The sequence below is a fragment of the Rhipicephalus microplus genome, chromosome 4, assembly GCF_043290135.1.
Source record: "Rhipicephalus microplus isolate Deutch F79 chromosome 4, USDA_Rmic, whole genome shotgun sequence".
In the NCBI taxonomy this organism is placed as follows: Eukaryota; Metazoa; Arthropoda; class Arachnida; order Ixodida; family Ixodidae; genus Rhipicephalus; species Rhipicephalus microplus.
This window is the reverse complement of record NC_134703.1, coordinates 12,009,547-12,034,177: the sequence shown is the minus strand read 5'-3', so window position 1 is coordinate 12,034,177 and position 24,631 is coordinate 12,009,547. Positions and strand designations below refer to the sequence as shown.

At 47.0% G+C, this 24,631-nt stretch overlaps 1 protein-coding gene across 1 annotated transcript in view; it reads right to left on the bottom strand.

Moving 5' to 3' along the window:
- The window catches only part of LOC119171529 (DC-STAMP domain-containing protein 2), a 134,518-nt gene extending 124,137 nt beyond the window's left edge, over positions 1-10,381 (bottom strand). The window contains exon 1 of the mRNA XM_075892053.1: positions 10,098-10,381. Within this exon, the coding sequence (XP_075748168.1) occupies positions 10,098-10,381 (284 nt within the window). The remainder of the gene's footprint in view (positions 1-10,097) is intronic.
- Positions 10,382-24,631: the final 14,250 nt, after the last annotated feature.

The window sequence follows — 24,631 nt, the reverse complement described above, 5'->3', positions numbered from 1 at the left end:
CTATGTCAGCCCTAACGCCGACCCCTCGTTACGAGCCATGATCCGCGCCATGATACGAGAGTAACTGCAGTCGCTCGGGTTTCCAGCGCGTCAATTTCCTTCTGACACCTCCAATACATATTTACGGGACGTCATTAAGGAGGAGTTGGTGGCTATGACTGGTAATGCGTACACAGACCCTCACGTCTCTAAAGCCCCACTGACCTTCGTGCAAGTCGCCGCAGTTACTCCAGCCTTCGTTCCACCGATACCGCTGACGACGACGCCAGCCCATTTGGCGTCCCTGGCGCCCTGCACGCAAAACCAGCCTTACTATGCACGACCAGTGTCAGCACACCTGGCTTCCATGGTGCCCAGCGTAAACACCCTACCCTACTATCAATCATGGCGCCCGATGAGACCTACATGCTACTATTGCAGATATCGTGGACGCATCGCACGTGTCTGTCGCAAGCGTCAGCGAGACGAGCGTCATGGGTTTCACACTTACGAACGGGATGACATACCACAGCGACCACTTTGCAGCACCGTCCTTACACTACACTTCACTTCACGGTCGCTCTTTCTCGCCATCAATAACGCCTGAAAGGGCTTCTCGATACCGTGGTGCCAGGCATGGCTTGCCGTCCCCTCTCCGTCACTCTACGTCGCCCCTTCGACCAGCCTCACAGTTCGCCAACAGTCGCCCGGAAAACTAAATTACGCAGCTTCTGGGGGAAAAGCTACATTATGGAAGTAAAAAAAAATCCTCCAAAACATCCTCGTAATATGATATCTATTTCGGTAGAAGGCATAGAAGTGGAAGCATTAATAGACACTGGTGCTAGTTTCTCAGTCCTTCACAGAGATTTGTGTGCGCGTCTCCGCAAAGTTACTACGCCGTACGATAGACCTACGTTGTTCACTGCTCAAAGAGACGCCATCCTACCTTCATTCATGTGCACTGTTAGTGTCTAAATTGATGGAATTCTCCATTATGTGCAATTTGCAGTGTTTAGTTCATGTACTCAACAGCTAATATTAGGATGGGACTTTCAACGGCGTCCGCGTTCATCTGCTGCCGGCAACGCGTCCTACACATGAGCGATACCGCCTATTCGCTTCACGCAGATGACGCACCACTTCGTTTTTATGCTGCAGAAGACACTGAGCTACCTCCGCACAGTCAGCGAATTGTTACACTTCTGTCTGATGTCATTGACTACGGTGATGTGCTCGTACAACCCTCCGTACGCTGTGTCACCAGAGGAATATCATTCGCATCAGGTCTGATACGTTCCGACGATGGCTTTGCACTCGTTTGCGCAACAAACCCGACGCCCGAAAAAATTCTGGTTCCGAAGGGCTTAACGTGCTTGCGTCGCTACACTGGAGCCTTTCTCTGTGGTAACTTTTCAAGATGCTCCTCCTGAAGATCTCCCTGTTGCACTTTCCCCATCCACCTCCACCCTCAAAACTACCATCAGCTCTGACCTGACCTCTTCGCGGACCCAACAACTGTTTGCCTTGCTGACTAAGCACGAAGCTTTGTTTGACGACCATTCACCTGTATTGGCACAGACGTGCGTCACCATGCATCGCATCGAGACTGAGGGCACATCAATCATTCATCTTGGGCTATATCGCGTATCAGTAGCTGAGCGGAAGGTTCTTGAAAACGTTGACGACATGTTGAGACGGAACTTAATACGCCCCTCTGCTAGCCCTTGGTTCTCACCTGTCGTCTTATTTGAAAAAAAAACAGTTCTTTGCGCTTCTGCGTAGATTACCGGGTGCTAAATAATATCACGCTCAAGAATGTATACCCTATGCCACGTATATGTGACGCCTTGGATTCGCTACAAGGAGCTCAATGCTTCTCGAATTTCGATCTACGTTCGAGATACTTGCAGATACCGATGCAAGAGGACGATAAAGAAAAGACGGCATTTTTGACACCAGACGGACTTTAAGAGTTCAATGTAATGCCCTTCAGCCTCTGCAACGCACCCACGACATTCTAACGCATAGTTGACATCATTTTGCGTGGCCTGAAGTGGAAAACTTGCATGTGCTATTTGGACAACATCATTGTTTTCTCGACAACCTTTTCTCAACACTTACACCGTTTAGGCGAAGTCCTCTTGTGCCCTCGTACAACTGGTTTTCAGCTGAACACGAAAAAAGTGCCGTTTTGTCAGTAAGAGAATTAAGGTCTTAGGTCACATTGTGAGTAAGGATGGCATTCGTCCTGATCCCGATAAAATATCGGCCGTTCTTTAGTTTCCTCGCCCTGAAAGGACAAAAAACATCCGCAGTTTTCTTAGCCTGGCTTCATACTTCCGCCGATTCATACGACATTTCGCCACGATAGCGGCACCTTTGCACAAATTACTCGGTTCCGGTGTTAGCTTTGAGTGGTCTCTTGCCTGCGAATCACCGTTTAGCCATCTGAAAAACGCCCTCACACCTGAAACAGTACTACGCCATTTCGATGAAACAGCACCCACACTCCTGCATACTGACGCAAGGGGTCACGGAATCGGAGGTATTCTACTGCAGCGTAATGAATCATCACGTGAAAGGGTCGTTGCGTATGCAAGCCGTGTCCTCACAACACCGAGAAAAATTACACGATTACTGAACAGGAGTGTTCAGCTGTCACGTGGTCGGTGCAGAAATTTCGACCTTATCTACATGGCCGTTATTTTACCATAGTTACAGACCATTATGCCTTATGTTGGCTTTCCACACTCAACAATTTGTCAGGACGCATTGGTCGATGGATTATACGTCTTCAAGAATAAGACTCCACTATCACCTACAAGTGTGGTAAAAAGCACCAGGACTACGATGCCCTTTCTCGCTGCCCACTTCCTACGGCGCCTTCCACTGCTTCCGTTACTAACTTCAGCGATGAACGCTTGGATAGTCCTTCCACATCTGTTTCGTCCTTAGCCGCCATTGACAAGATCCCTCTTGACGACCACGGCTCCATCATAACGTATCAACTTGCTGACGCTTACTGTACACGCATCATATATCGCATTCAGGGGAAATCGCGACCGCCTAATGCCCGCCTTCGGAGACAGCTCAGGCATTTCAAGCTCGATAACCGCGTTCTTTACCATCACACCTATCACCCGGATGGTCAACGCTGGGTGCTCGTTCAGCCTCGCTCTTGTCGAGCCGATATTCTTAACGCCTACCACGACGACTTGACTGCTGGTTACTTTGGTTTCCAGAAAACGTACGATGGCATTAAAGGTCATTTCTACTGGCCAGGGATGTTCCCCAGCGTAGCAAAGTACGTCGCCTCCTGCAACCTTTGTCAGCGCTGAAAGCTTCCAACATCACCTCAATCCGGAGAGCTGCAACCACTTCCATGTCCATCAGCACCGTTTGAAGTCGTTGGCATCGATCTATATGATCCCCTTCCCACGACTCTCAGTAGCCATCGGTGGATAGTGACAGCTGTCAACCACTTGACACGTTACGCTGAAACGTTCTGCGTGAATTCGGCCTCCGCTTCTGACGTGGCTACATTTATGCTTGAAGCCTTGATCTTGCGTCACGGTGCTCCTCGTGTCATCCTAAGTAACCATGCAAAAGCTTTCCTTTCGCAAATTGTGGAGGAATTACTAAAAGCCTCCGGCACCAGTCACAAGACAACCTCCACCTATCACCCCCTAACCAACGGACTCACTGGGTGCTTTCATCGCACTGTTTCCGGCATGATAGCCATGTACATTGAGCCACACCACACCAACTAGGATGCGATTTTGCCATTCGTAACGTTCGCTTATAATACCGCCGTACAACGCACAACTGGCTACTCGCCGTTCTACCTTGTTTATGGCCGATTGCAATCTTTCTTACTGGACGTATCGTTCTTGACAGCCCCGGTTACACGATATACATCCTCCTGTGAACAATATCTGTCCCGCCTCCATCACTGTCGCCATCTCGCCAGACTCTCAACACTAAGGAGAGACAAGCCAGTAAAAATCTGCATGACGCATCCCACACCACTGTGACCGTCCACCACGGCGACGAGGTGCTACTCCGGACACCAGTTCGCATTCCTGGCTTGTGCGACAAATTTCAGTTTCAGTTCCTCAGCCCATACACGTCTTAGAACAGACCTTGCCCATTAACCATTGCGTTTAACGTGTGATTGCTCCAAGTGACCGGCGCTGTCACGGTACCGAGGTAGTGCATGTCTCGCGTATGAAGCCTTTCGCAAGGCGTTCTCCGCATCTATAAGTTGCGGCCAGGATGGCCGCTCCCATGCGCGGAGAGCTAGTGTGGGCATTTAAAGCACGCTTCTTCATCACATGTATAAAACCATCATCACCTAGTGTTCTTCATCTTCATTCTTAATGGGGGTCACTCTTGAGTCTGTTCTGTGCCTCGGAGGTAACTGTTTTTGGCCACGTCTTCCAGGCCTAATAAAGGCGTTAGTGGACTACGTCACAATATACACAGTCAGCAAGGCGAGGTATGACACACGTAAAAAGGAACAAATGACGGCACATGTGCCATAACATCTTAATCAAATCTTGAAATGAAAAAGATATTTGTATTCGTTGTCCAACATACTAACGGAAAGATCATTTACACACTCTATTCCTTATTTACGAATCAAAAACGTTTTATGCATTTCAGGTGCCCTCTTATCACTATATCTTGCCATTACTTGGTATTCATCAAACTTCAGAGTCCACCCACAATTGTCCCAATCACTTGCCAGGTGGCTGCCCACTGATCCACGCATCAGATTTGCGTGCTCTCCAAGGCGAACGTTCAGGCAGCGCCCCGTCTGACCGATGTAGTATCGACCACATGATAAATAAATTAGACGACGCATATGATACACTCTACAAATATTTTTGTGGGCTTCTTATTGCCCCGACAGTTGAATATCCTTCCTAGTTGACCATTTTACATAGAAAGCCCAGCTTGTTTTTTGCCGTGAAGACAACTTTCAAAATGGTTTTAAATGTTCGCTCTGTCCTATCTGTCTTCGATACGTTCAAAATAGTTCGAATATTCGTGAACTTAGCCGCCTCTAAGAGGGTGGCGTGAAATCTAGGAAGGGGAACACTGTGCACTGCCGCTCCATCAAACAAAAGCACATGCGGAAGCAATAGGGTAACCAATTTAATAAATTCCAGTGGTGTAAATCCAAAAGAATCGCACGAGGGGACACACATTTTGCAGTGGCAACCATTTTTTGTTTATAATATTTATTTTAACTTTACTAATATATTGTGATAGTACAACGCGAACAAAGCCGCGAACTTAACGATCGAACCCTGGCCGTCCATTGTGCCGGGGAACGGGCCGCCAGGCTCGGCTTGACGGTCCCTTAGTGCGATTATCCTGGTGGCGCGGGGTCTCCCTTGCGTCTTCTCAGGACCAAAATAAAGTTTTAATCAATCGATCCTCCCATCCCGTATAACGAATCGTCAAAACATTTTCACGTGGCGTGGAGACAATACCCACCACCACACAGAAAACTAAGCATATCTTAAGCTCTAACACTCAGGATTCTTCAAGTTGGGGTGCGCCCTAAGTCCGAGCTACTACACAAGATTTATCCCGAAATACAGCCCACTAATAGACGTTCCTTCTGCAATGATGAAGCTAATTTTGCACACGCTCTGGCGGTGCCTCGCGTTACGCTGTGGTGAAGTTACCACGACATCCAAATGGGAGGGTGCTTTCTCTTGCTCTGAACGCTATGGGCAGTCTGACGGACCCGTGACACAGCAGAAACACTTGGTCTTTCTGTGGCGACGTGGGAGTGGCCTGCAACGTGCTAAAGCACGTTCCAAAGGATCTGAAATGTTCATTCGTCTATCCATCCATATCCGGGACGGAAGTACCTAACCAGAGCCATGGTGAACACCGCCATAACACACTGTTGTCTTCAAAAAAAAACAAATACACCATATCCCACTGAATGGAATCATGTATAGATGCAAAGCAGCGTGTGCTACGCTTACACTGGTGGTGACGTTGACGCTGGCACTCATCGCGGCGTTGCGCAGCAGAGAAACCTGTGAAGGCGCAAAGCACGCAGTGATGAACCAGTGCTTGCTACTGGAGCATTCCAATCACTTCTATGGAGCACAGAGATAGAGAAGACTATGATTGTACACGGAGACCCGCAGTCCGCTTTTAGTTAAAGCGCACGCTGCGAACTAGAGGGCCGAAGCTCCTTATGGTGTGAGTCATTCCCTCGTAGTTGCATGTCGTAGTAGCCACTTCTAGCTAGTTTTAAGAATTGCTCACTAGATGGCGTTGCGTGCATATGTCCTTGTAAATATCACTGGATGGCATCAGTGTTTTTTGTATGACAAGAAATTCACAGCATATCCAAGGAGTGCATGGTGATGAGTGGGGCCGTCTGTCCGTCTGTTCGATGCGTGCTCCAGTGTTATAGGTGTGGACGGAGAGACCGACAGGCGCAGAAACAAACAGACAGACAGGCGGATGAAGAGACAGGTGGCCATAAACACAGACAGACAGACGGACGGACGAACCGACGGACGCTTCGCCCCACTCATCATTGACTCCATGAGTATGTTGTGAATTTTTTATTGTCCAACAACGCTGAGGAAAAATCTCCCACCGGCACTCCTTTGTAGGTCAAGATCCAGCGTCTATATATTATAGGTGCTCACAATATGCGGGCTGCACGGCCAGTGAGTGGTTGTGCAGCGAGAGCAGTTTGTTTTTTCAATGAAGAAACTCGATAGCGGACACTGCCTGCGTTGGCGTTGTAATTTGAAAGAGAGGGGAGTGTAGGAAAGGAGGGGAGAAGCGAGCATGTGCAATGGAAGTGCAAACGTCGCAAGAAAGAATGAATGCCCCGAGAAGAGATGGGGGGGGGGGGGGGGGGCATAGACTTGCAGACACTGCCTGCATCGGCGTAGTGAAGCGAGAGAGGGGGCGCGCACCCGCATCATCATCATCATCATCACCAGCCTGACTAGGTCCACTGCAGGACAAAGGCCTCTCCCATATTCCGCAAGTTAATCCGGTCCTGTGCTTGCTGCTGCCAATTTATACCCGCAAACTTCTTAATCTCATCTGCCCACCTAATCTTCTGTCTCCCCCTAACCCGCTTGTCTTCTGTGGGAATCCAGTTAGTTACCTTTAATAACCAGTGGTTATCCTGTCCACGCGCTACATGCCCAGCCCAAGTCCATTTCCTCTTCTTGATTTCAACTATGATATCCTTAACCCCCGTTTGCTCCCTGATCCACTCTGCTCTCTTCTTGTCTCTTAAGGTTACACCTACCATTTTTCTTTCCATTTCTCGCTGAGTCGTCCTCGACTTAACCTGAACCCTCTCCGTTGCTAAGTACCGGCAAGATACAGCTGTTAAATGCCTTCCTCTTGATGGATAGTGGCAATCTACCTGTCATAATTTGAGAGTGCTTGCCAAATGTGCTCCACCCCATTCTTATTCTTCTAGTCACTTCAATCTCGTTCGGCTCCGCGGTTATTACCTGCCCTAAGTAGACATAGTCTTTTACAATTTGAAGTGCACTATTACCTATCTCGAAGCGCTGCTCTTTTCCGAGGTTGTTGTACATTACTTTCGTTTTCTGCCGAATAATTTTTACACCCACCTTTCTGCTCTCCTTGTCTAACTCCTCAATCATCCCTACTGAAACGTTCCGTATGCGATGTCTAATAATTCCGTATGTTTCCGTAAGAATCTTACGGAAATATATGAAAAATATATGGGAAACATACGCATTTTTTATGGAAACATATGGAATTATTGGACTCGCATACGGAACGTTTTAGTAGGGATGTGTTGCAATTCGTCCCCTGAGTTACTCAGCAATGCTATGCCATCGGCGAAGCGCAGGTTACTAAAGTACTCTCCATTAACTCTTATCCCTAACTGTTCCCGTTCTAGGCTTCTGAAAACCTCCTGCAAGCATGCGGTAAATAGCATTGGGGAGATAAGGTCCCCCTGCCTTACACCCCTCTTGATTGGTAATCTGTTGCTTTCTTTATGAAGCACTATGGTAGCAGTTGATCCCCTGTAGATATCTTCCAGAATGTTTATATATACTTCATCGACGCCCTATTTCCGCAGTGTCTGCATGACAGCTGATATTTCTACTGAATCAAACGCCTTCTCGTAATCTATGAAGGCTATGTACAGTGGTTGGTTATATTCTGAACATTTCTCTATTACTTGATTGATAGTATTAATGTGGTCGATTGTTGAGTAGCCTGTTCGAAATCCTGCTTGATCCTTTGGTTGATTGAAATCTGATGTTTTCTTTACTCTGTTAGCAATTACCTTTGTAAATAGCTTGTATACTACAGAGATAAAGCTGATCGGCCTGTAATTCTTAAAGTCCTTGCCATATCCTTTCTTTTGTATTAAGATGATGTTAGCATTCTTCCAAGACTCTGGTACTCTTCCCGTCAGGAGACACCTCGTAAACAGGGTGGCTAGTTTTTTAACACCAGCGTTGCGCATTCGCAACGCTGGTGTAAACACCACTGGGAAGAATCCCCACAGGAGTCAGGCGCTGCGCAGTGCTCCCAACTGGACTGCAGAAATTAGGCACCTTCTTCTGACCACTACCACCACCACTACCACAGGAAAGAGAGGGGGAGCGAACGTACGCTAGCAGATGCTGCCTGCGTCGGGGTTGCGAGCCAAGAAAGGAAGAGCGTAGGAGAGAGAGAGGGGGGTAGGGGACGCGCATATACGGTAAGGGTGGTCACGCCGCATTGAGCTCAACCACAACGACGCCAGCATTGAGCTGCTTCACATTCAAGTGTAATGGCGGCGCACCGTAATTATTGCGCGGCGGCAGCGTGGTCAATCACGGCATGGAGCGTCCTGAAATAGACTAGAGGGGACTCTGGCACTGCGATCGTTCAGCGACCATGGGAATTGTAGGTATGACATAGATTCGCCTAGTCTTCGTACTTGCAGGCGGTGAATCACACTTGTGGCTTCGTTTATTGCTGCGTTTCGGTTTTGTTTCGAATAAAGGAACAAATTGTTTTGAACTTCTTTGGCTGATTTGAAATGTTGATCCTAAAAGGTGAAGGTGGTGAAGCGTAAGGGCAGTTCCATGTTCTCCCCGCCCTGCCACAACGCACATGCTGGGACACTTGCTACACCCAAGCGCGGGACAAATGAACGAATCGGCGACGCCCTTTCACCATCCGCTTTGTTGCGGCAGGGGTCTCGGCACGTGCGTTGTGGCTGTGCGGGTAGCGCGTAGAATGGCTCAGACTGTCGAACATTAGCCGATTGTTGTTTCGTGGCAAAGCAGCTTCAAGCCACGCGAAGCCGAACGGAACGAGAAGTACGAAGACTAGGTAGATTCATGCACCACCAATAATTCCCATGCTCGCTGAAACGCCATGCGTTGCAGCTCCCATAGACACTAGCGCCACAGTTTCCTCTAGTGTACATTTAGGAAACTCTATGACTCACGGGACTTGGCATGAGCAAAAACAAGTGGCAGCGGCGGCACACACATACCCTAAGCTTGGAAGTACTTGTTGCTGGGCTAGTTGGTTTGTCATACTGAAAGAAACTTCCAGACGCCTAAACCACCACAGGAAAAAAGAAAGCACACAGAGAAAGATAGTCATTCTCGCTATTTCTCTGTGTGTCTCTCTTCCTGTGGTGGTTTAGGCATCTAGAAGTTTCCCTCAGTATCCTAAGCTAATCACAAGGGAAGCGGGTGGGTCAGTAACCCCTCGACTACGCCATGATTTACGCCAGTGGTAATGGGAATTTCCCGTTTATAACTGCTGCTTCATGCAAATAGTCGTCACATTAGAGCGTTAGCCACTTTCAGCCATCATTTAGTCAACATTAGACAAAGCTACAGCACGCGAATAATAACTGCAATCGTATTCAATCCGGAATGCTCGTCGACTTCTTCCTGCGTCGTTACAGCATATCTACGGAGTGAATGAGTGGGGCGAAGCGGCCCTCTGTCTGTCTGGTGATATGTCGGGCTGGCTACACCACCGGAAGGAACCGCCTAGACCATAAGGAGCTTTGCTCCTAAAAGTGGAAGCATCAAGGCCGACTGACTCCGCGCACTCACAGTAACCATCCTCCACCCTGAAAGTCGACTCTGTCCAGGCGTCCTCTGTGGCAGCAGGCGCAGAAAGAAGCGCACAGCACTCGACTTATGAAACGCTGCAGCCGGTAGAGCGGTGGGTGCACGGGCTGCAGGCCGCACCGGCGCCTCCACGAGTTCGCCCGCTCCATCTTGTAGCGCTCCAGAGCACGTCGCACGCTGTACATGTAGCGTTGCTGCTGCACCCAGAACATCACTCGGCCCGTGAAGAGCTTGCGCAACAGTACCGAGCACAGCGTTGTGGCCATGCGTCTGATCACTGCGTCCTTTGCGTATACGAAAGGCAACCGTCGGCTCTCCTGCGTAATGGTTAAAATATGCTTAGTGTGTGTGTGTGTGTGTGTGTGTGTGTGTGTGTGTGTGTGTGTGTGTGTGTGTGTGTGTGTGTGTGTGTGTGTGTGTGTGTGTGTGTGTGTGTGTGTGTGTGTGTGTGTGCGTGTGCGCGTGTGTGTGTGTGTGTGTGTGTGTGTGTGTGTGTGTGTGTGTGTGTGTGTGTGTGTGTGTGTGTGTGTGTGTGTGTGTGTGTCGGGAGGGGTGGGGAAGTGCATCTTTACCATCAGCCGGACTACGCCTACTGCAGGGCGATAACCCCTCCCATGATACGCCAATGAACCCAGTCTTGTGCTTTCTGCTGCCACGTTATACCTACGAACCTTTTAATCTCATCGGCCCACCTAACTTTCTGTCTCCCCCTCGTGCGTTTGCCTTCTCTGGTAATCCAGCTAGTTATCCTTAAACGCCAACTGGAACGAAATTTTACTTGGGCTGAAGCGGCCATAAATACGTAGTATACGGTAAGTTACGACAACGACAGTGAAAAATTTTACAGTCACGTATTTAATTTACAATTGGTGCTCTAATTGCCCGCTATCAAACGACGCGGACCTCTAGTGGTGTGCCCAAGCAAATCGAAGAGAACCGGATATCACGATTACAACAGAACTGAAATCCACAAGTACTGCTGACTGGGCGAGGTGGTACATGATAAAATGATATTGCTTTAGCGCAGCTCAGTTTGAGCTTGAAGAAAAGATACTATGCAGTCAAGAAGGGGAAAAAACAGACGACAGTGTGAGCGCTAACTCTTAACTTTTGTTTATTGCGTGCCCTTACAACATATTATATAGCTAATTTCACGTGACGCCACACACATGACACAACCGCACGCGTGTGGCACAGCACATTATCAAGGAAACCTAGTTGTGATCTGGTTACAAATTATCAATTCTATACTAATGCTTCACAGCACACACTCCAGAAAATCAAGCTCTTCTTGAGATAAGGCCACAGCCGGCTTATTCACAAACAGCTTCGCACATTTTGCAATAGCGTTCGCCTCAATAATTTCCCTTGTAAACTGGTTACGACTGCTGCCCAAGATGACACACTTGTAAAAATTGGAGTGCATCCACACGTCTTAAAATGCATTACAACGCCCAAAGCCTATTCACGCTCAAACTGAGCTGCGCTAAAGCAATATCATTGCACTACAGAACATCGCCGCGTCGCTTCTTGTAAACAATTCTCCTTGCCGCTGAATCGCTCTTTCCTGCGTTGAAACCACTTTCAATGCAGCGCGTTTGAAACGCGTCTGTCCGTTTGCGCTGCCTATGCACCGCCTAAAGACAGCGCGTTCAAAACGCGTTTGCGCTGCATTGAAGTCGATGGCAAGTCAAGTTCAAGCAACGTTTCTGAATGCGGGGGTCAGACCCTGCAAACCAACCAGTGGGAAGCCCGGGCCAGCTTTCGATAAGAGGCATGTTCACGCAGCTTTCTTAAGTTAACATAAAAAAAGCCCCCATATTCAGAAATGCTACGTGTCTTGAACTTGACTTGAAACCACCCTCACTGCAGCGCGTTTAAAACTCGTCTGTGCGTTTGTGCTGCCTTGGCACGGCCTGAGGACAGAGCGTTCGAAAGGCGTTTGTGCTGCGTTTGAGTCAGTGGCAAGTCAAGATCAAGTCAAGCAGCGTTTCTGTGAATACCGGGATAAGGGGCGCGTCCACAATGCGCGTCTTATCTATCTATCTATCTATCAATCGATCAATCTATTTATCTATCTATCGATAAATCTATCTATCTATCGATCCATCTATCTATCGATTGATATATCTATCTATCGATCTATCGATCGATCTATCTATCTGTTGATCTATCTATCTATCTATCTATCTATCTATCTAACTATCTATCTATCTAGCCACTTACAACTTTTAGCTCTCCGGGCCGTTTCGATATGGTATTGATGCCAAACTTGGGCACGTTTATAAGTTGTCTATTTAGGGAGTTCAGTTTTTCCGCATTCTTCTTTCTAAATTAGTAGTAAGGGAACGAGGAGTCCCAGAAAAACTACTGCGCTTCGGTATCCCCAACACAGTGGAGGAATTAACGGAAGGGCATTTAACGACCCAAGGAGAAAGGCTCTCACGAACCAAAGCAGGCCTGCACATACTCAACCATCTCGGACGACGCACTATAGTTGCACGCTCAACAACAAGGTTTTCCTGCCAGCGACACCTCGTGCAGACATTATAATTAAACCCCTGCCCAAAAATATGCTCTCAGGAATACATGACGAGAGACGAAAGGCAAGAGCAGAAAACCTCGCAAAACAATTTCAGTATCGCCCAAACGTACAACACATGCGCGGTGACCGGCAGTGGGGAACTTATCACGGCAGCCCCCGTAAAAACGGCCTCAGCTTTAGAGGCAGAAGAAGCCGCCATCGCACTGGTCACCTCAATTCCGGCTACCAATTCCATCCTGAGTGATTCGAAAAGAGCACTCATGAATTTTATGGTGGGCTGTGTTGGGCCGATCGTGGCCAACATTATCAAAAATAAAAAACGAGACAATAAAATACAACTTATATGGGTGCCCACTCACGCGGGGAATCCAGCGAATGAGGCGGCCCACCACGTAGCCCAAGGTTTAATCGACCAGGACGTGGACCCCTCCACCCTGGACTTCCCGCAGGAAGGGATCACCACGTATAACGAAATTACAGCGTATTACCGAGGGAACCGCAAGACATACGCGGCCCCTCAAGCAGATATTTCAGGGCATATGTCAAGGAAAGGCCACGGTCTGGAGGAAAATCCAAACAGATTCTTTGCCCAGCCTTCATCGGCTGTCTAAAATTTGCCCAGAAGAGATTACACCAAACTGTCGACATTGCAGCTGCGTAAAAGCTACCCAAATGCGAGGATAACCGCACACCAAGAACAATACTGCCAGCTTCCTCACACGAGGCGTGGGAGTCGCTCCTGTCGTCAGCTGACTACCGTCTTCAAGCAGAAGTGGTTAACTGGGCCGAAACGGTCTTGGCAAGCTTTTGGCCACCACCCTTCGAACCACCGGCAAATTAAGTTTACCGACCTTGCTATGCCATCAATACAGTCGTTTCTCTCTCTCATACCAAACTTGGTATGCCATAACATGACTGCATGACGAACATAAGTGCCTAGTTATAACATAAAAATCATGACATGTATGTCATGATTTACATGTCATGGCTTTGATGCTCTTGCGGTGGTTTCTTTCACATGATATGTTGCAAACTGGCAAGGTATGACATGACTGCATAACGGACATAAGTGACAGACCCTGACATGGAAATTATGACATGCGTTTCATTATTTTCATGTTATGACAAGTCATGACCACACTCCACGCTTATGGTGCGCTCGCGGCCGTTTCGCTGGCTTCGCTACTACCAAATTTGGTATTACGGGACGTGAATAGATGACGAAGGTATGTGACTGATGCAAACATGATAATCATCAGTGCAGGTGCGTGTTATGTAACATAACAACTAGACTATATGCCACGCTCATAATGCGCTCGCGGCCGTTTCGCTAGCGTCACATATACCAAGTTTGATAATACTGAACGTGAATGAATGACGAATGTATGAGACTGGCGCATACGCGGTAATCATGAGATGCATGTCATGTAACAACATGACTACATGCTTCGCTCATGATGCGTTCGTGGCCGTTTCGCTAGCTTCACTTCTACCAAATTTGGTATTACGTGACGCAAACGGACGACATGGGCAAAGGACACATCCAAGAGAGAGAGAGAGATAAAGATACAAGGAAAGGCAGGGAGGTTAACCAGACGCACATCCGGTTTGCTACCCTGCACTGGGGAAGGGATAAAGGGGAGAAAAGAGGTGGCACAAAGATGAGAAGGTACACACAATCACGAGCACACTCGGTGAGCACACACAGTTCACAGGCGGTCGCTCAGGTTTGTTGACTTCAGGTAAAGAAGCAGTGCTTTAGTTGCTTTCTGCGCAACTGAGGCAGATGCCCAAGGTCCTAGTATCTTCCGCACACAAAATGGTCCGGGGTCAAGTCGATTCAAAACCATCCGTAGCTGGCATCGCTGTGTGTCGTAGCAAGCGCAGCTGCAGAGGACGTGTTCGATGGTTTCTTCATCTCCGCAGCAGTCGCATGTAGGAGTGTCTGCCATACCAATGCGAAAGGAGTACACCTTTGTGAATGCAACACCCAACCAAAGGCGGCATAACAGTGTCGCATCGGAGCGGGAAAGTTGTGATGGTAGTTTTAGCTTTAGCGAAGGATCCACTTCATAAAATTGACACCTTTGGAAGCTGGTAGACGACCAGAACGTGCGTGTGAGATCTCGAGCCAGCAGGTAAAGTTGTCTTGCTGCATCATTCCTTGATAGAGGAATCGGAACTACACGGGTTTCTTCATGGGCTGAGCGGGCTGCATCATCGGCTAGTTCATTTCCGGTAATACCGATATGTCCGGGCAGCCATTGATATATAATATCATGCCCTCGTGCTAGAGCTTCATGATGGCAATGTCTTATTTCTTGTACCAGTTGGTCATGGCTCCTCCTACGCATGGCAGACTGCAAACTCTGAAGCGCTGCCTTTGAATCACAGAATATGACCCATTTTCCTGGACGTTCTTGAACGAGATATTGTAAAGCAGCCCTTATAGCAGCAAGCTCTGATGCCGTAGATGTAGTCATATGTGACAACTTAAATTTGATTGTCATTTCTGCAGCCGGAATTACAGCGGCACTTGATGAGCTGCTGGATGAGACGGACCCATCAGTGTATATCTGCGTTCGGTCTAAGTACAACTCATGTAATAATAGCAGTGTTGCTTGCTTCAATGCTACTCTGGAGTGACTGCTTTTCTTTTTGATTCCCGGAATTTCTAGACGTACTTGCGGCTGGTCGAGGCACCACATCCAAACATGATACGCATCACATGCGTGTCATGTAACAACATGACGACATGACACACTCATGATGCGCTGCAGCCGTTTTGCTAGCTTCACATATATATGCAAAATTTAGTGCAAAATTCGGTATTACGTCACGTCAATGGAAGACGAAGGTATGTGACTGGCGCAAACATCATAATCATGACATGCGGGTCATGTAACGACATCACTATACGACACACTCAATGCGCCAATAAACTTCGACCTGACCCGGCATGCGTGCTTGCCGGCGTTCGTTTCGTCGCGTCACGCCGGCGATGCCACGCCAGGCGTTGATCTGCCTGCAATATACTTGCAGGCGCGTGCCACTTTGCGTTGCTTTGACGCATGCGCTTTTGAGCACGCCCGGCGTCCCTCCATAATGAAAAGAGGCAGGTGCTGTGCTGTCTGGGTAGAGCTGGGTAACGTCATGGGTGCGAAATGCAGCATGTTGCACTTCGCACAGTATGCACGTTAAGCATATGCTCTGGGAGTGTGGGTCGCTTGGCCGTGGTATTTCCCGGAAACGGTTTACAGGGATGATAAAATCTCACAACCATATCCTCCAAGTCCTGGCTGTCCAGTACGCCCATGACATGGCTACTCATGACATAACCCACCCACCCATCCATCAATCCATCCATCCATCCATCCACCCTATCCATCTATCCACCGAGAACCAACATAGCGGCCCGTCAAGTATGACGGCCTTTTTAGTCAGTTGTAAGCAACCATGATCAAAGTCATCATCACCCTAAAACACGGGTACGCGCGCACATGAAGGTTCCCTAGTTTGACAAAGGTATCGAGGCACTCTAGTTCAACATGGAATTTGACAGTTTGACATATGGTCTCTAGATAAAACTTGTTTTATCTAGGGACTTTAGTTTGACACGCGATTCCGTGGTCTGTAAAACTTTGATCGCCACTGTACGTTGCTATGTGGTGTTAAACTCAAAGCAACATTAAATTTAAAGCATACCGGGCCTCTTAAATGTCCAGTTATAAATAATACCTTTTTTTATGTTGTAAAGGGGGGAAAAGCTAAAGAACACCATGTGGTGGAAATTTCTGGAGCCCTCCACAACGGCGTCTCTCATAATCATATAGCGGTTTTGGGACGCTAAACCCCACAAATTAAAGGGGGAGAAAGGAGTAACGTAGATAATCAATTACATGCAGACCATGCAGCCAAATTGGTCACAGTCTTTATCTCCCAACCTTCGCATATACTGAGGCCCGCCCCCTTTAATTTGCGCTGTCCACGAAAGAAATGATGTACGCACTTATGTTCCCAAGAGAAATGGCCCACTTTCATCGAACCAGCCCGCATAAGAAATAAACGACTGCGTCATCAGTGCATCCGCCTGAGCCACCACGCTGTTCGAAAAAAGATTCCAGTTGTGCGGCATTTTTTCCCAGCAGCCTTTTACGTTAACACACACCAAAACAAAGTTTTCGTATGGAGGTTTTAACTGAGACCGCTTATGGATGTCCCGTAGTAGAATGCATAGTTCTAAAACGCCCACAATTTATTCTAAACGCAGTTATGATCTATAATAAAAATGTTTCGGAGTAATGGCAGCTTTTTTTATTCTCATGATTTGAATGAAGGTTTCTCATAATAGCCATAATAATTTACCATATTACTGAAATAACGAAATAGGAAGCGCGGCGCATTATATAAGATGTGCTCGCGCGCTTGCACTGACAGCGAAATGGTTTTGCTTTGAAGCGTGCATTAAGCTTGGTCAGGGTAAAATTAATGCAATGAGCTGTCCAGCAGTCCATGGAGGCTATAGAGAGAGAAGGTCTCTGGCACCTGCCTGTTTACGGCCTAAGCTGGACCACATACATGTTGGATCTTGTAACCACTCACTGATCTGGTGCATTGCTTTACGTGCGCCAACAGTGTCGTATCTGCTAACATATTATAATTGTTACTTTGTTAGTATTATTACAAACGAATCGTGATGTTTACTAGCTTTCTTCACGAGATTTCAGTACCATATGTCAGAAAAAATGTGTTTCAGTGTTTCCTCTGCACTACCCGTCATGTGCACGCCGACAAAATGGACGAGCTGCAAAGCTTGCACGCCATAAAAACATTCATAATGGCGGCGAGTGAACCTCTCACTTATTTCACGTGTAGCGTTTCACGGTGAAACACAGGCAGCAGGGAAACAGCACATGGTTCAAATTTCAATCAAGCAAGCTTCAGCAAAATTATCCAAACCAGCAGAGATATAATTAGGCGTTGGACTTGAGATTCAAGTAATAACTCACCTAAGTAGAAAGCAGTCCGTCACCGCAATAAACAGCAGCGTTCTGAACGACCAAAAAAGGAGGGGATAGAGAAGAAGATGAAGGAGGAGGAGGACGACGTTAATATTTTGTGAGCACGCACACTCGAAATAGTCCAACATTCTTAGACCGCAGTCATACCGCGTCACGCGAGTCGTGAGATTTTCGTTATGACTTCAATTCATTTATTCATTTCAATTCTATCACATACGACAAAACATAGGCTGTGTTGCAATTCTCAGACAGCACGTAGACAGTCTACGCAGACTGCTTACAAGACAGCACCAAGCCCATGCTGCCCGAGAAATGGAACACGTCTGGACAGCTTTTACGCGACGACGCGCCACCTCACGTCGAGAAGAAAAAGCTAAAATAAACAAACGTAACAGTTGTAGTTTCTGGCTTCTTTCGTGTTGACATCAAAAACAAATAAACGTTACTCGCATTGAGCGTGTGGGGGAGCATCTGCTTGTGTTCATACGACCATTCCGGCGAGATAAGATCTATCTGAACGATTCGCTGAGCCGCCATCTTGTTTAGACAGCAAAGTAGCCTGCATCCACGGAGGAAGGAAAGGTAGGAGAGGCCCTAACATCACCCGTTGTGAAGCCGCGATGAAGCCGGAAGCCGGCCATATTGACTGGGCGAATTCTCCTCTCTTGTTTACATATGAATTCGAAGCGGAAGGCGCGACTCCCTTTCTGTCTCAAAAAGCACGTGGCCTGCGCACCGCGTGTGCCGGTGCTATCCGAAACCAATGGAACGGATTTCAACACGCTGTCCTGCCGCGATACGGTTGACGAAATCTCTGCGTATGGCTGTTGTACTCTTGCACTGTCGGCGTTTACGATAAACATGGCAAGTTTCACGTTAAGCTTTTTTTTTATTTGATGTGTTCTTTGCGAAAATAAAGATGATAGTTCGGACATTGCCGCGTGACGAACCAGGCACCGTAATTTGTACAGCTTTTTTCAGATCACTTTTTCTCCCTTTTGCGCTTCTTTTTAGGCTTTATGAAATTTTCGGTCAGGCTGTTGGCTAGACACAACGATAAAAAGCGAGCATCTTAAGCAAAGCAGAACAGGAACTTTAATGCGCAGAAGCATGTGGTAACTGTACAAGAACATGAAAAGCAAAATTAGATTACAGCCTTAATAAGGGCCTGTGGACCGCAAATGCATCGTCCGTTGTCATAAGAAGCAACACCGCATAACTGTCACTAACCTGCAAGGCATTCATTGAACGAATTCTTGAGCGCAGTCGTTATCTTCTATGATGGCTTTTCAGCATAATTTTGACGGACGCTGCGAATTCGGAGCACGTATGCGCGCGCTCGTTCCGTGGTTTCTAGTTCAGACACCTGGTTACAACCACCACCGGAGGAAAATCGCGTAGCTAACAATGCGGCACAAAGAATGGATGCTGTCGAACACCTGCTGTACGCCACGGTTATGTGCGAGGCCCATGCAAACGTGCACACCACCGCTCGACCACCTGAACGGTGCCGCACCGCACTACATCAACAATAACAAAACGCCGCCATTGTGCCCAGTGAATATGGCCGCTGTGACGTAATTTCCGCCACATTTTATGCCCTGTGCCAACACCACCTAGAACTAGGACCACCTAGTTCTAGATGGTGTTGCCTGTGCCGGCTGGGCATGCCCTCTCCTACCTTTCCTTCCTCCGTACCTGCATCGTATTTGTCTACGATGCGGTCTTTTTGGAGCTGTCCATTTTGCCGGCTACGTGACATTTGGAATGGGACTTAAGATGGCCGCCGTCCATTTAGCTGTCTATTTAGCTGTCAACGGTGAATATTGGAACACACCCATAGGCATGGCCACCGGGTGGTAGGGCAGATGGCGTGGCCTCCCCCTTAGTCATAGAGTTTATTAGAATAATACCTAGAGAGGAACATGGCACTGCGATCATGTACCTGCATGGGAATAATGGGAAGTAAGGGTTTCTAATTGGATAGGGTAGCCAGCGAACTGTCTACAGACCTTTCTATACAGTTTCAGTTTCATTCTTCGTGCAGCGCGGGTAGTCGGGTGTGGTTAAAAATGCTGACGACCACTAGATCTCCTGATTTGCTGCGACGTTGGAGCTTTACGAGTCGTATTTGACAGCTTAAACAAAGCGTCGTCCACTCACCGCTGCGCCTAGATGTAGCGTCTCATGCCAGTGTAGGATACTACCTCGAGTTCATGTTTTTCATGAGCGCGTCTTGCCTAAACTCGTCTTAAATCGACTGCAAAGCAATGACGAAGCTAAGTAGACGCATCGTCACGCTCCGCTGACTCGACTTCACAACAAAACCAGAGGAGCGTTGGGGGCAGACAACTGGGACAGACGCACCTAGCGTTGCAGAAGACAAAACGATAAGTGTTTCTCACTTATTACTGAACTGTTATTTCCATAAGTAGACAATGCATACTTTCGAGAAAAAAACAAGCATGTTTGTTTTCAAGTGTTGTAAAACATTATTCATTAAATCTTAATGCCCAATCAGGAATGCAAAGACAAAGCGATGCATACCCTGATGCACGACCAACTCTACACCTCACCAAGGAGGATAAAAAGATTTTTTTTTTAAATCCTCCTTGCTCCTGGCCTGCTCAAAGAGCCCCTCTCCAGCGCCCACGTTCTAGTTCATACACTCTGCCGCTAGGGCCGTAACCTACGAGTGGTGTGGCGTCAGTCAGCTCCCTGGCGTCACCTTCCCTACTTGTGGTCAAATTTTGACCAACAAAGCACTCATATTGCGTATTTATTGTGCACAATTTAAAATTATTCAAAAAACAACATACTAAAAGTCATTCAATTTTTTTTTGCAATCAAATGGCGTGACAACGCATAGGCTGTCCTACACCATGTAAATCTACGCGTTCCCACGTTTGTAAACCAGTGTGCTATAAATACTTAAGCGCACTCAACAGCTTACTTGGCCAGCAATCTAAGGGACGAAATAGTCCCATATGGGCAGACAGTTTACCACATAATGCAGGTATTCTTATTCCAGAGCCGTCAAAACAACCGTAAAGTAGCAGACGATGAATGGATGGATATGACTGTACCCTTTAGATCGGGCGGTGGCTAGCGCCACCAAGCCGTAGTACTTAATGAACGAAAAACCAGATTTTCTTTCTTTAAAAAGTGAGTTTGAGGATTCGTACTTTGCAGTGAATGGTTTAATTTTCACTCGTGCCTTGACTTTAGCCACCAATCAAATAACCTCCTTCTAGTTAAGTCTACCCGCTTAAAGTCTATTTTGCCCTCCCGGTCCCTAAACCCCAATGCTTTGAAAAACTCTGCGCCATCATCCTGAACTATAAGGTGAAGCCCTTTACAGAACATTATCAAGTGTTCGGCAGTTTCTTCTTCCTCTCCACACGCACTGCATACTGTGTCTACCCCTTCGTATTTGGCCCGATATGTCTTGGTTCGCAGTACTCCCGTCCTGGCCTCAAACAGTAGAGAACTACCCCGAGTATTATCATAGATCCTTTCCTTGGCAATTTCCTGCTTAAAAGTTCGATAGATCTCTAGTGCGGACTTCTTAATCATGCCCATTCTCCACATGTTGGTTTCCGTTTCTTTCAATTTCTTATTAACCAATAGTTCTTTTTGGTTTGGCCACCCGCTGTTTTCTAAGTATTTTCCAGTCAACTTCCTGGTTCGCTTCCTCCATTTTGTATCGACATTCTTCATGTACAAGTAGCTGAAAACCTTCCTAGCCCAACGCTCCTCCCCCATTTCTCTCAATCACTTCTCAAATTTTATCTTGCTGCTAGCTTTCCTACCCTCAAAAGATGTCCATCCCATATCACCTTGTACTCCCTGATTTGGTGTATTCCCGTGAGCTCCTAAAGCAAGCCTACATATTCTACGTTGCTTAATTTCTAATCTTGCTTGAACTTCTGATCTCATGCACAAAACCGCATTGCCGAACGTCAGCCCAGGAACCATGACCCCTTTCCATATTCCTCTCACAACATCATACCTATTGTAATTCCACAGTACCCTATTTTTCATCACTGCTGCATTCCTGTTACCTTTAGTCGTCACGTATATTTCGTGTTCCCTCAGGTACTCGGTCCCATTGCTTATCCATACGCCCAGATATTTGTATTTATCTGTTATCTCTAGCATGACCTCCTGTATTTTGAGCTCACTACCTTCGTTGTCATTGAAAATCATGACTGCTGATTTTTCCTTACTGAATCTAAAATCTAACCTTTCTCCCTCATTACTGCAGATGTCCATCAATCTCTGCAAATCTTTCTTGTTGTTGGCCATTAGCACTATATCATCTGCGTACATTAATGCTGGTAGTGCCTGATCAATAAGTTTTCTTTGTTTGACTAAAGAGAGGTTGAAGCCCAGTCCACTTCCCTCTAATTTTGCCTCTAATCCTTGTAGGTACATCATGAATAATAAGGGTGACAGGGGCACCACTGCCTAAGCTCCCGTTTTACCTCTGCAGGCTTGGATACCTGCTTTTCCCACTTTATAACTACCTTGTTACCTTTATAGATACCCTTTAAAATTTTTAGTGACTGCATGTTCCACGCCTAGTGTGTCCAGTATTCCCCACAATTCCTCTTGAACCACGCTATCGTACGATCCCTTGATATTCGAAAATGCTAGTCACAGGGGCCTGTGTTCCTTTTCTGCTATTTCGATGCACTGCGTCAATGAGAACAGATTGTCTTCCAACCTCCTGTGTTTCTGAAACCCATTCTGCAGTTCCCCCAGCACCCCCTCATCATCTATCCATGCATGCAGTCTTTCCTTTATAATCTGCATCGCCAGCCTGTAGAACACTGATGTCACTGTTATAGGACGGTAGTTGTTTATGTCAGCTTTGTCCCCCTTTCCTTTATAGATCATGCTCATCCTGCTAAGTTTCCATCCATCGGGAACCTCACCATCGATTATTGTTTTGCTCACTGCCTCTCTCAAAGCCTGCTTAGACTTCGGACCTAATGTCTTTATCAGCCTAATTGGAATGCCATCTGGGCCTGTTGATGTACTACTAGGAACCCTTTTCTCAGCCTTTTCCCACTCTCGTTGTGAAAATGGAGCCATTTCACCACTTGATTCGTCCTTGTCTATTGTGGTGCATAAAGTACTTCTTTGTTAAAATTTTTCTGTCACCCTTGTTCTTATATGTTCAATAGCTTCGCCCCTTCTAGCCTAGCACCTTGGGCTGTAGTTATAAAACTCTGCTCTAGGCTCGTCTCATTTCTTGAAGAGTTCAGATGGTTCCAAAATTTCGCAGCTGCCTTTCTATCTTTTTTATGTACTTCTGCCAGGCATTGAGCTCCCTTCCTTCTAATCTTTTCATTGATCAGAAGGGATGCATCCCTTCTACAGCTTAGAAAGGTTGCCCATTTTCTTTCAACATCATCTGTCGGTTCACCCCGCTGCTTAGCATGTCTGTGTTCCCTAGAGGCTTCCTGACGTTTTGCTATGGCTCTCTTAACTTCCTCATCCCACCAACTTTTGGGTTTGTGTCTTCTTTTCCGGGGTGACTTGTCACGCGTCTTAGCAGGCTCTAGCTCAAAGTCTAATTAGATTCGTGTATGTCCACACTGTCTTATTATCCTCCGTGATTACTTTCTCAATTTGTTTAGTGGCTATTTCAAATGCCTTTCTGGATAAAAATGTTCCTGTAGTTGCTCATCTTGTCCCCTTCCCACTTTCACTGCTCTTCCCAAACTTAGCTTGATACGTTTGTTATCAGTACCCAAACTTCTGGAGCCACTTTCATCAATGTGCATTCCCCCGAGATTATCATACATCCTATGTGACATCAGTGCGTAATCTATCGTCGACTGCAGCCTTCCTACCTCCCATGTTATTGGCCCTTCACACTTATCTGTACTGTTGCAAATGATTAAATCAAGCCTTTCACACATATCCATGATCATTTTGCCTGTCGGGTCGGTATACCCATCTATATCTTCTATGTGCGCATTCATATCTCCTAGTATAATTATCTCGCACTCTCTTCCTAACTCCTGAATGTCCTTTTATATACACTCTACCATTGCCTGGTTTTCTTCTCTAGCCTTCGCTCCCGTCCACAAGTACACGAAACCAAGGAGTGTCATTTGACCTGCCACTTTCCCCTTTTGCCATAAATGTTCTTTGCACTCCTGCTTGACCCTTTGCCAGTCTGTACTTTTATGAATGAATGCCCCAATACCACCCCCCTTTTTGCTGCCTTCTGTTCTATTACAATATTCCCACGCGTAGTCCTGATTGTTCGGAGGTTGTTCCATGTCCCTGAGACGTGTTTCTACAAAACCGTATATCATCGGCCTCTCTTCCCTTAGCTGTTCTTCTATCTCTTCCCACTTCAGTCTGTTCCTACCACCCTGCATGTTAATATACCCTATGTCTGAACTGGCTCGGCGCTCGTGGCTACGTCTATTTATGCCCCGGACTCTACCTATCTTAGAGATTGGTGCCACTTTGGAATCGTATCTGTCCATACCACCTGTCGAAGAGTCTCCCTGCTTGTTTTCCTCGTTACTAGCTATCCTGCACCCCGAAGGGCTCGCTTGCCCCCCAAAAAGCTACCGCGCGTCCTGCAAGTCGCCAACCCACCTCATGACTTAGCCGCCCATCGAAGTGAATTCTGTCTCGTTGAAAACCACCCCACCTATGCACCTCTCTGTTTATTTCCACCACCTCAAAGCCTTTCTCTCGACTCATTCGCCATATCTCTTGATTTGCGTTGACAACCGCTCTTTGCAGGTTAGCAGACGAACAGGTTATAAATAACGCCACCAATGGTGAGCGGTTGAACGAGAGTGAACCTTGCTATCTGAGCAGGTCAAGAGTACAGTAGGTTGTGCCCAAATGGTTGAATTTGCCCAGGTTTCATTCTTGCCGCCTGTTAACGAACACTTTTTGCAATAAAGTTCGCG